Here is a 12,571-nt window from a genome sequence, read left to right on the forward strand (position 1 = left end):
TTTTGTCACAAGGTCAATGGGAAATAGGAAAATGCATGTTTAGAGTTGTGAAACAATTTCTAAGCATGAATCATTCACTCAGCATATCTGAGTATTAAATTTAGCATTCAGTTTCATAAAATTCAATTTAATGCTGTGTGATTGTTTCACAATATCTTTATAATGAATTGCATCTTTTATTTTCTTTCAACACCAATGCCCCTCTGCAGAGTGAGGTAGTATTAATACTCTTTTGTCTATAAGTGAATGCATAAGGGCATGGGTACTCAGTGCTGAATAAGTAATTCTATTGAATAACAAAATGATTTTGCAGCTAAGTCCTTGGGTCTGGGCTTGATGATTTAAAACATGTTGAGATTAAATTCTGCGAAAAGCTGTTAATAAGGACAAACTGGAGTCTAAAATACATGAAGAAATAATAAATCTCACATTATTTTGTGATTGCAGATGCTTGAATATTGTACCACGCAATATAAGAACAGATTTAGCATATTAGAATGGACTTTGTATTCCAATTTGTTCTTTTATAATATTTTGGGTACAATCTCAGGACACTGTCAGCTTTGTATTTTATAGATCAACTTTACTATTCTGGATGGTGTATATCTAGAATCTTTGCCTTGTCTGTCATTCAATGAGATCATACCTGATCTGTAATCTAACTTAAAATACCCACCTTTAGCCCAAAGCCTCAATACCTATGTTAAGCAAAAGTATAGCCATCTGTCATTTTAAACTAATAACTATCCTAGCATCTGAAGAGCATTCCAAAATTCTATTAGCCTTAATACATAAAACTGTTTGTTAACTTCACTCCTGAACTCCTTCTGTTGATTTTTATATTATCAATCTTTTTAGTTCCCTTCAATACCTTTAATCAAATCACCCATAAACTTTTAAGTCTCACCCAGTGAATGGAGTCCCAGTTGGTCATTCTTTTCTTTATAATTTAACTCTCAGACGTCCAAATATCATTAAAATAGATTTTTATTGTTCGACCTCAACCAGGAGATGGTTTTATTCACCTTTTTATTATCTTGTGTAATTCTGCATATTTTAATATTTATGTATATGGATCCCTTAGTGTCTTTGAACCCTAACTCTTTCTTGTTTCATGCATTGACTGGGCAGGCAGGGATACATTTCTGTAATGCCAAAGCTGGAGGTAGTAGATTGGATCATAATGTAGCAGCTAAAGCTGGAGGTTTACAACTGAATTGCAAATCTCAGAATATGTTGTGAGAATTACCTTCTCTCGCTTTCAATGCATTAAGTTGAGGGAGGGAATGTCTTGTACCTTCTGGTGTGAAAGCATCAACTAGCTGTTGATTTCTTCTGCCCTCATGCTGGAAGCTATTCATTTTTAATCATACCCCTGCAATTTCCTTGATCTGGGATTTTTTTTTGGCTTCTGTCCAGTTCCTTAATCCATTCCCTAGCAATGTACAGAGTCTTTGCTTTTAAGTGCTTCTAATGAAATGTAGTCTAAATTAAGAAAGTACATCCTCTGCCTCAACAGCAGTGTCCTATAAATATTGCTGATATAACTTCCACCCTCTGTCAATGTTCTTAGTAACTCCTTTTACATTTGTAGTTTTATGATAGTTTTAGCAAGAATAACTAATGATTGTTTGGAAAATTGTCTGCTATAAAATAATTCAACTATTTTATTTATTATTGCTGTCATTATGATCCACTCAGCTATGGAAGCAGCTTTAGGTCAATGTATATCACACTCACATATTTAGACACTGGGATATGTGAACCTAATGGCATATTTTTTTTCTCCTTAAAATACAAAAGGCTTTTCAAAAAGCATCTGGTTATAATTGGAAACATAAAACATGGGAAACATTGATCTGGCTCTATATTCTATAGTTGTGTACGACAAAGTATGCAAGTCAACTTGTCACATGTATCACTTATGATAGATTTTTGTTCTATTCATAATCATCACCTCCACCCAAATCTATTAAGTAGAACACATCCAATATCAAAACTTAGCATTTCAAGAATTATTAAAGATGTGAAAATAGTAAGTTTCTATAAATAATGCATTCTTGTTTAAAGAACTATTGCAGTATTTGACTCAAAATTGAATGACAGAATCATATAATTTTATAGCATGGAAGCTGGCCATTGCCTGAAAAAGCAATCCAGATGATCTCATTCCCTAATCCTTTCCCAATAACATTGCAAATCATTTCCTTTCAAGTACTGATTCAGCTTTCTTCTGAATGCTATGATGGAGTCTGCCTTACTGCTCCCCAGAAGTGCATTCCAGATGTTGCTGCTTAAATATTTTTCTCTTGTCACTTTGGGTTCTTTTATCAATCACATTTATGCATTGTCATCTGGTTCTTGAGTCTATTGCCAATGAAAGCAATTTTTGTCTCGCCACTTTGGGCCCTTCTTGATCTTAAATACTTCTGTCAGATCCCCTCTTATCTTCATTCCAAGGAGAACCACCTCAGTTTGTTCTCCACATGCTAAAGTGTGTTGATTTTGGAATCATTCGAGGAGGCAGAATGACTCGGATTCTGCCTGGTAAGAGGAAATATAAGGCAACTTTGGAACATGGGGACCACATGATTGCAAGAGGAATATGATAGAAGTGTTTGAAATCTTCAAAGAGTGGGACAGAGTGGATAAAATAAGTCTATTTATGCTAGTTAAGTAGGCACAAACAAGGAACTGTTGGTATAAAATTTAATGTAAATGATTAAAACAGTGAGTGAGACAAATTTCCATATGTGGTGTTATGAAGCTGTGGAGTTCATTTCTCCCATCAAAAGTCGAGGCAAAAACCATTCATGATTGTTTTGGGTATGTCAATGAAAGGAATATGGTGGGTAAAAATCATTAGAAATATATCATCTTATAAACAGCAATCATTGCCATGAAATGGTTGGTCCAAAGGATGCTGTTCTTTTTATTTCTAAGCATATTTTAAAAGGTGTAATTTCAGAATTTATTTTCCTACAAGCATTGATGAACTGTTATGAGAAGAAAAATAAGTCCTTGGAGTTACCTTTAAGGGGTGGTTTTCAATGAGGTCCAATTGATAGATGTATTAAAGATTAAGTAAACTGTCATGCATTTTAACTGGTGCCTTCTTTGTTTTGTAGGTGAAACAACCAAATACTGACTGGCGCTTGTCACAGACTCACAGAGCCGAGCTAAACAGGTATTGGTTAATCATTTATTTGTTTCTCTAGTGCTAGCTTTTTGTGTTCTTTTCCAAACATCATATTTCTGGGGACACAAGGGACTGCAGATGATGGAATCTAGAACAAAGAACAAATTGCTGGAGGACCTCAGTGGGTCAATCAGCATCTATGGAGGGAGAGCCCTGGTCAACAGGTCAACCATGCCTTTGCTGCCACAGATGCTGCTTGACCTGTTGAGTTGCTCCAGCAGTTTGTTCTGTGCTTCATGCTTGTGAGTATTGCCTGAGATTCATAATGACAATGGCCCATATTAAATGTTGCGTGAAGTCTTGTTTGGAGTGCTTTGGTAAACTCTGTTGATCTCTTCAAATATATGGCGGCTGCTTTAGACGATTTAGAGCTCAACCTCACTCCAACAACAGACAGCAATTTTTTTTTCATTAATTTGCAGGATGTGGTCATTGCAAGCAAAAACAACATTAATTGCACATCCCTGATTATTCTTGAACTAAGTGGTTTGCCTGGCCACTTCACAGGGCATTTTGAAGTCAACCACATTGCTGTGGATCTGGAATCATTTATAGGCCAGACTAGTTAAGGATGGCAGATTTCCTTCTGTAAAAGTTATTAATGAACTAGTTGCAGTTTTCGGAAAATCCAGATGTTTTAAGGATGTCATTACCCATGCTAATTTTTATTCCAGTGATTGCTGAATGAACTGAATTTAAATGCCCTGAGTATTATGATAGGTTTGAATTGATTCTATTTAAACACCAGTGGCCTGTGGAGTTATTGTCCAGTGACTAGTCCAGCCTGCAAAATGGTGTCAGTCAATTAAGCTGAAAAAGAATGGGTTCAGCTTCCCCATTTCTGCTGAGGTGAATTGATTTCAATTAAGGTAGTAACAGAATTAATAGAAGATGTCTGAGAGTTCTATGTCTAGGGAGGCAGGAGGGAAATGCAATTAGGTTGCCTCCCAACACCTCTTGCTGGAAAATATGTGGATGTCAGTGAAAATAACATTAGGTGAGGTGTTGACGCTACCCCAAACTAAATTAAATGGCATGTGCTCCCTTGGTTTACTCATAGAATCATAAATTCATCATACAGGGAGGCCGTTGGGCCCAACAAGTTCCTGCCAGCTCTTTGTTGGCCAATGCAGTCAGTCCCATTCCCCTGCTCTGTTACTGTACCCTGCACATTTATTTCTCGCAAGAGACTATTTAATTTCGTTCAAAAATCATTGATCACCTCCACTACCACTACCACCTTTGGGAGCCAATTCCAGGTCTTACCTCTTGTTAGAAAAGTTCATCCCCCTATATCTCTTGCCTAAAGCCTTGAATCTGAGTCCCAAATCATTTTACCATCAGCAAATGGGAAAAGCTATGATTTTGTCGACCTTATCTAAACTTGTCATAATTTTGTACATTTGTATTGAATGTCTCCTAGGCTTCAGGGAAAGCAATCCCAAATTCTCCAACCTAGCCTTGCAGCTAAAATCCCTCACCCTGTGTACCATGCTGGTAAATCTCCTTTGCATCCTTTCAAGGACCTTCTCGTCCTGTCTAAAGTCTGCTGACCAGAACTGTTTGCAATGTTGTAGTTGTGGCTTAGGCAGAGCATCAGAAAGGTTCAGCATTACTCAATACTTTTTGTAGAGTCCAAGAAACATACATTTTGTTAACTTCACTCTCAATATGTCCCACCTCCTTCTAACACCAGAAACCCTCTGGTTCCTCTGTTTTTGCACATCTTTAGATCTGTGCCATTAACACTGTATTGCCTCTCCCCATCCTTTCTGTCAAGATGCGTCACCTCTTACCCCAAGGTACATCACTAATAGCCTGTCCTGGTCCAACTACATAGATACCATGGTCAAGAAAGCTCACCAGTGCCTTTATTTCCTCAGGAGGCTAAAGGAATTTGGCATATCCCCTTTGACCTTCACCAATTTTTACCAATGCACCACAGAAAACATCCTATCTAGATGCATCATGGCATTGGTACAGCAACTGCTCTGCCCAGGACTGCAAGAAACTGCAGAAAGTTGTGGATGCAGCTCAGCACATCATTGAAACCAGCCTCCCCTCCATGGACTCTGTCTATACTTCTTGCTGCCTCGGTAAAGCAGCCAGCATAATCAAAGACCCCACCCACCCTGGACACTCTCTCTTCTCCCCTCTCCCATTGGACAGAAGATAGAAAAGGCTGAAAGCATTTACCACCAAGCCCAAGAACAGCTTCTGTCCCACTGTTATAAGACCATTGAACAGTTCCCTAGGATGATAAGATGGACTCTTGACTTCACAATCTACCTCATTATGACCTTGCACCTTATTGTCCAGCTGCGCTGCACTTTCTCTGTAGCTGTGACACTTTATTCTGGATTCTGTATTATCTTACCTTGTACTACCTCAATGCACCTTGCAATGAATTGATCTGTATGACCGGTATGCAAGACATGTTTTTCACTGTACCTTAGTACATGTGACAATAATAAACCAATTCCAATTCCAACCTCACAAATCTCAATATCAAATTCTATCTGCCACTTTTCTGTTCATCCTGCTAGCCTTCAGTAATTGACTGGTATCATCCTCCTATTTTGCAACTCTTCCAGGTTTGGTATCAAAGGGAAATTGTGATTTTTTTCTCCCCCTGTGTTCCATTACCTAAACTAATGGTCCTGATATGGATCCTTGCAGGGCACCACTGTTTACCATCCAATCTGAAAAACAACCATCTATCCCCCTCACTGTTTGCAATCCTCAGGCCAATTTTTATCCCTACTGACACCACCCCTCCTATTCTCAGAGAATCAATTTTGTTATCAGCCTCTTAACTGAAATTTTATCAAATATTAAGTACTGACGTGATGTACAAGGGGAGAGATTTTTCTTTAAAAATGATAGTAGTAATAAAGAGCTCAGGAGTGCACATCGCATCTGAAGGAATTAATGTTTCATGGTGAGATATAAAAATAATTAGGAAAGGAAAGATCTCCCTGCTCACAAAGAACCTGTTAAATGATTGCAATCTCGAAGAGAATGTGCAGAAAACATTATAGTCAAAATGTGAGACTGCAGCAGAGGAAAATGTGACAACACAACTCAATGTTGTAAATGAGATCCAAGGCACAACAGTAGAAACTGAACCTCCAGCTCCTAAAGTCATGGAATTTTTAAAGTATATAGAAGGCCATTTGGCTCATCGAATCTATGCTGGTTCCAAACGGAGCAAAAGCTAACTTTGACAACACAGCACTTTACTGGAGTACAACTTAAACCCATAATCTTGCAGATTTAGAGGTAGAAATGACAAACTGCTGTGAGCACCTTATAAACAATAGCATACAGACAGAATCCCTACAAGGAAACCCCACTACCACGTGCTGTCACAAGTCTGAGAAACAGCAAAAGGAGGGGCTTAATTATCTTGCATGTAGGAATCGGAAGGGGACTAGAACTACTCATTCATACAAAACAGAAGGAGGACAGTTGGACTATTATGTCTGTGCCTGCTCTTTAAAAGGTTGGGATTCACCCTTTCTTTTGTCATGGTCCTGCCTTTTTTAACTTCTCAAGAATTTGCAATTCTCTTTTAGAAGTTGCTTTGGAATTTGTTTCCATCATCCTCAAAGGCACAACGTTCCAGGACATAACGTGCTCTTTCATCAAAAGGGTCTCATCTGCCTTCTGGTTCTTTAGCCTATTATAATACAAATGTTTATTGGTTATTGACCCTCCTGCCAATGGAAGCAGCTTCTTCCCCTCTACCATCAGATTTCTGAATGGTCCGTGAACACCACCTCGTTATCCATTTCTTTTGCACTATCTATTTATTTTTGTAATTTATTACAATTTTATGTCTTTGCACTGTGCTGCTGCTGCAAAACAACATATTTCATGTCATTCATATATAAATCTGATTCTGATTATTTATACTGTAAAACCTTCTTTAATTTTTAACATTTTGATTAAGTTTTTCCTTGAATTTTTTTCGGTTCCAGTGAGAATTTTCCAGATTCTCTAGTCTAAATTAACTGAAAGATTTCACACTCAAATAATTCTAATTCCCCTATTTATATCTGTAAAATAATCAAGTGAGTGAATGTGAAGACATCCTAAGTACCATTTTGAATTTAATTGCAACAAAGTCTCTGGCTGGTATGCAATAAAATGATGGTTATATTGCTGGTTTGGTCCTCTTACTCTGACAAAGGAAGAGATTACCAGGCAGACAGAGGAAAAGAACATTCCTATTAATATCTGGAACACTTGGTCTATGACCAAAGTGGAGAAAAGCATTCGGGATGGTGTTAAGAACCTTGAGTCCATGCATTGGGACCACATAGAAGTCCTGCAGAAATGACAAACGGAGTGCACCACCTCACAAACTAGTCACTGACCAGGCTCATCCTGGACCTTCTGCCCCAGATGCAGTAGAGTCCTCTGTTCCACCTTTGGTATCATTAGCCACCTCAGAACCCACAAAACTGAACTAGAAGCAAGTCATCCTCAACGCCAAAGTGATTACCTAAGAAGAAGAAGACTGGAGAAGTCAACTGGATTCATGATTTAAAGGGATGAGTTCAAATCCCACTACAGTAGCTGGGGAACATAAGTTCAGTCTATCCAGAATGAAAAACTAACATTTTTTTTAAATTTTTAATTATGTTTTTACATTTTACTTGCAGCATGGTAACAGGCCCTTCCAGCCCAACGAGTCCTCGCCGCCCATTTTAAACCCCCATATTAACCTACCCATACGTCTTTAGAATGTGGAAGGAAACCGGAGCACCCGGAGAAAACCCACGCAGACACGGGGAGAAAGTACAAACTCCTTACAGACAGCAACGGGAATCGAACCCCAATCGCTGGCGCTGTAATAACGTCGCGCTAACCGCTACGCTACTGTGCCGCCATATTGTCATAAAAACCCATCTGATTCACTAATATCTTATAGGAAAGAAAATCTGATCTCCATATCTGACCTATATGTAACTCAGGACCCACGTCAAAATGGTTGACACTTAACTGCTGGTTGAAATGGCCCAGCAGGATAGGCAATACATGTTAGTTATGCCATCAATGATGATACTTTGTGGAATAGAAATATAATTGGGAGTAAATTCTTTGTATGAGGACTAATCAATACTTGGAGTGAACTGTCAGATTAGGTAGTGGAGGGGAAAACATGCCATCATTTCAAAATCACTTAAATGCAACAATGAGGATGGGTATCTGAGGAGTTAAAATAATTCAAACTGATTTCTTCATCCATAATAATCCTCAGTTTTTTTACAGAAAGCTGCAAAGAAAATCATGCCCAACAGTATCAAACTGAGAAGTACAATTAGGTCCCTTTCAATGCATTGCCAAATGAAATTTTCTATGATCTCATTTGCTATCTCAAGAAGCTTGAATTAATTTCTGTATGCTTGCAATACATTTTTGGCACAGATTGCTTGCATTGTTTTGCATAATAGTATCCCCACAGATCCTATGGGGTAGGTTTAATCTATATATGTTCATATTGAGCTCAGTTTGAATAGCTAAGCCTGTATGCATTACACTCTTTTCTAGTTCACTCAATTAAACTCCTTCCCCTCATTCTGTTGATACCTAAAACAATCTGTAAGGTGGTCATTAATCGAAGGATGTTTTTAATTTGCTAGGCATTGTAAAGAAGAACCGAAATAATGCATTAATACTTTATGCTTGCTGGAGTAAAATTCAAATGTTTCTTTAAGCTTAACATTTTTAGTGATTAACAAGTTCCTCACTAATGTAAAGAAGGTTTCCTGATAGAAAGCAGATGTTCCCAATTACTTTATTCTTCGGTAAAAGTTGACTGAGAAGTGGTAGGGGTCAGGACCGGAAAGCAACATTTCCTGGTCCTAAAGGCACAGTAATAAAATAATAATGGTTCAAATGGAGACCACACACATACAACTTAAAATGTCTCATTAGTAGGCAGATGGCATTGGTACAGCAAGTTACTGTACAGTAGTGCTAAACATATGCTTTAATTTTCATTGCATAAACATTTGCTCTTTTATTGCTTATCCTGAGTGTATTCCTCAAACTATCTAGCGAAAAAATATACTGCAAATCAGTCAGCCCCTATAGAGAAGGAACAGGTTTTAGAAATATGATAATCAACTGAATTGTTATGTTAACTACTACTTTCAATATTTTCAATTTTCACAGTTTTGTCATTCAAGTTACTTCAGCTTGTTTCTCGGGATTATTAGTTTATTCCCAGAAAGCACATTGCTCATAGAATCATAGGGAACAGAAACAGGTCCTTTCTGCCCACCTCATCCATTCCAACCATGATATCTATCTGTGCTAATCCCACTTACCATCATTAGGCTCATATTCCTCTGTGCTGTTCCTATCCAAGTATTTACTCAAACACTTATAAACATTGTAATTGTATCTATCTCCACCATCTCCTCTGGTGGCTTGTTCCAGATCACCATCCTCTGTGTGAAAAACTTGCCCCTCAGATCTCCTTTACATTTCTCCCCTTTCACCTTAAACCTGTGTCTTCTAGTTTTAGACACTCCTGCCCTGGGGAAAAAAAGACGGTGACTATCTATCCTATCTATAGACCTCTACAAGGTCACCCCTCAGCCTCCTACATTCCAGTGAGAATAAACCTAGCCTATCCAATCTCTCCTTGTAACAGCAGCCCTCCATTCCAGGCAACATCCTGGTGAATCTCTTCTGTACTCTATTGCTACCAGCAGCCAGCATAATCAAAGACCCCACCCACCCTGAATATTCTCTCTTCTCCCCACTCCCATCGGGCAGAAGATACAAAAGCCTGAAAGCATTTACCACCAAGCTCAAGAGCTTCTGTCCCACTGTGGTGTGGCAACCAGAACTGCACACAGTTCTCTAGGTGCAATCAGTACAACATGATGTCCCAACTCTTATACTTGCTATCTGCTTTTTGCTGTAGTTTTGAAGCTTTATGGACAAGCATAATAACAACCATTTCTGGTAGTTTCCTATCACTCCTAAAGCTTGGCACTTCCTGGCATGATCTCTACATCACGCCATAGCATCCCTTCCTTTGGAACATTCCAAAATATTTGGGCTAAACTCCTCTCCTGGAGGCACCTGTTGTTCAGCACTCCCAGGATAACAGGATCACCAATAGCCTGTCCTTGTCCAACCACGTAAATGCTGTGGCTAAGAAAGCTCACCAGTGCCTGTACTTTCTCAGGAGGCTAAAGAAATTTGGCATGTCCCCTTTGACACTCACCAACCTTTATTGATGCACAATAGAAAGCATCCTATCTGGATGCATCATGGCTTGTTATGGCAACTGCTCTGCCTGGAAGCACAAGCAACTGCAGAGAGCTGTGGACACAGCTCAGCACATGACAGAAACCAGCCTCCCCTCGATGGACTTTATCTATACTTCTCGCTGCCTTGGTAAAGCAGCCTGCATAATCAAAGACCCCACCCACCCTGGACATTCTCTCTTCTCCCCACTCCCATCGGTCAGAAGAGAGAAAAGCCTGAAAGCGTTTACCACCAAGCTCAAGAACAACTTCTATCCCACTGTTATAAGACTATTGAACAGTTCCCTAGTATGATAAGATGGACTCTATACTTCACAATCTACCTCTTTATGACCTTGCACCTTATTGTCCACCTGCACTGTACTTTCTATGTGACTCTTTACTCTGCATTCTGTATCATTTTACTTTGTACTACCTCAATGCACTGTGTAATGAATTGATCTGTATGAACAGTATGCAAGACAAGTTTTTCACTGTACCTCAGTGCAAGTGACAATAATGAACCAATTCGAATTCCAATTCATATTGGCACACACCAAACTGCGATAGCTGCCAGATAAGTAATTTAGCTATCCCCAATCTTGAGCCATTCCCCCATTAAGTGGCAACACCCTCAATGCTCGTCTATCCCCACTGCTAATCTCCAACCAGTCTCCCCAGTCCCATGGGAAATCCTGATACTGACTTCCCATGTCCACACGATTGTTCTGGTCCCAAATCCCATTTTCGACAATGCTGCCTCCAATCCATAATCCTGAACAAACGATGATGATCCTAATCTTCAGTCCCTACTCCAACACAATGTCTGTCTGTACACCAGTTTCATTCACACAGTGCACATCCAATTTCTCCCTCCACCACCTCCCACCCCATCAACAACCACCAACCCCCTCTCCCCATCCAAGTCATTGCACTGGCCCTAATGGACATGTAGCCATCAATCCTGTAGGACCAGTCTCCAGGAGTATGTGGCACATTTTTGGCTCCACTTAGACTCAGGGCCAAGGCAATTTCAGGATCCCTGAAATTCTCTCCCACAGAGGTTTGTGGAAGCTAGATCATTGAGAGAATTTAAAGAGTAAGTAGACATTTCTTGAAAGATCAGGGAACTGAAAGCTATAGGAAACTGGCACAGAACAGGATATAAGGCCTGAGGTAGAACTGCCATGATCATATTGAATATTGGGGTAGGACTGAGGGACCAGGTGGTCTACTCCTTGTGTTCTTCTTGTGTTAAATGTCCCAGCTGCAGAGAGCTACATTTTTTTGAAATTCCAAATGTAGTTAATTATTTGAATTTAAATCCCCAACTGCCATAACTGGGATTTGGAATCATGACTTCAGATTAAATGGTATAGAACACTAGCCGCTAAAACCAGTATCTTAACCATTTTATTACCATTTGAAAGTAGCTTTTATCGAAGGAAGTTTTTATTCTGCCTATATTCCACTGACTAGGCACACAGGCGCCGTTCACCCACCTACATCAAGGTTCCTTCCCTGTGGAGAGCCATATTCTGGCCACACTCAACTCTGTCAGTGCAGTAGACGGGAAGCAAAATGGGAGAAGGGAGAACAAAGCTCTTCCTCCCTCCCACTTTCTCTGTTCCATTCCCGAATGCTGAATTACAGGTGAAGCAGACATCCTGAGATCACACCCAACTGCTCATTTCCTCTCAGCTGATATTTCACTGCACATTGATACCCTGTTTCATCAACACAGAGAGTTATCCAGCATCAGATGAAACCACCCATATCTATGCCATTTCTTTGAAAGATTAGTGCCACTCACCGACTCTTTAAAATAGCCCCGTAAGTTTTTACTTTCAAATATACAGTATATCACAGTCCCCTTCAAGAGCTGCTATTAATTCTGCTTCTTCTATCCTTTCAGACAATACACACCAGATCAGTGCAACTCACTGTTGTTACAACTACAGAAATTCACCTCACCACCCCCTCCATCCCATCTGCTCCTTTTGGCAGTTAGAGGCAGTTCCTGGATTATGAAAGGGTTCCATTCCCGAGAAGGTTTAGCTTCCCCAAGTGCTCGTCTGAGTTGAATTCTATCTGCCAT

At 39.4% G+C, this 12,571-nt stretch overlaps 1 protein-coding gene across 19 annotated transcripts in view; it reads left to right on the top strand.

Annotated features, from left to right (window-relative positions):
* LOC127569075 (protocadherin beta-15-like) overlaps positions 1 to 12,571 on the top strand; it is a 212,591-nt gene that overhangs the window by 154,189 nt on the left and 45,831 nt on the right. For all 19 annotated transcript variants that reach the window (XM_052013394.1, XM_052013400.1, XM_052013405.1 and 16 more), the window contains exon 2: positions 3,129 to 3,187. In XM_052013394.1, the coding sequence (XP_051869354.1) occupies positions 3,129 to 3,187 (59 nt within the window). The remainder of the gene's footprint in view (positions 1 to 3,128; positions 3,188 to 12,571) is intronic.

This window comes from Pristis pectinata, chromosome 4 (genome assembly GCF_009764475.1).
Source record: "Pristis pectinata isolate sPriPec2 chromosome 4, sPriPec2.1.pri, whole genome shotgun sequence".
NCBI classification, from domain to species: domain Eukaryota; kingdom Metazoa; phylum Chordata; class Chondrichthyes; order Rhinopristiformes; family Pristidae; genus Pristis; species Pristis pectinata.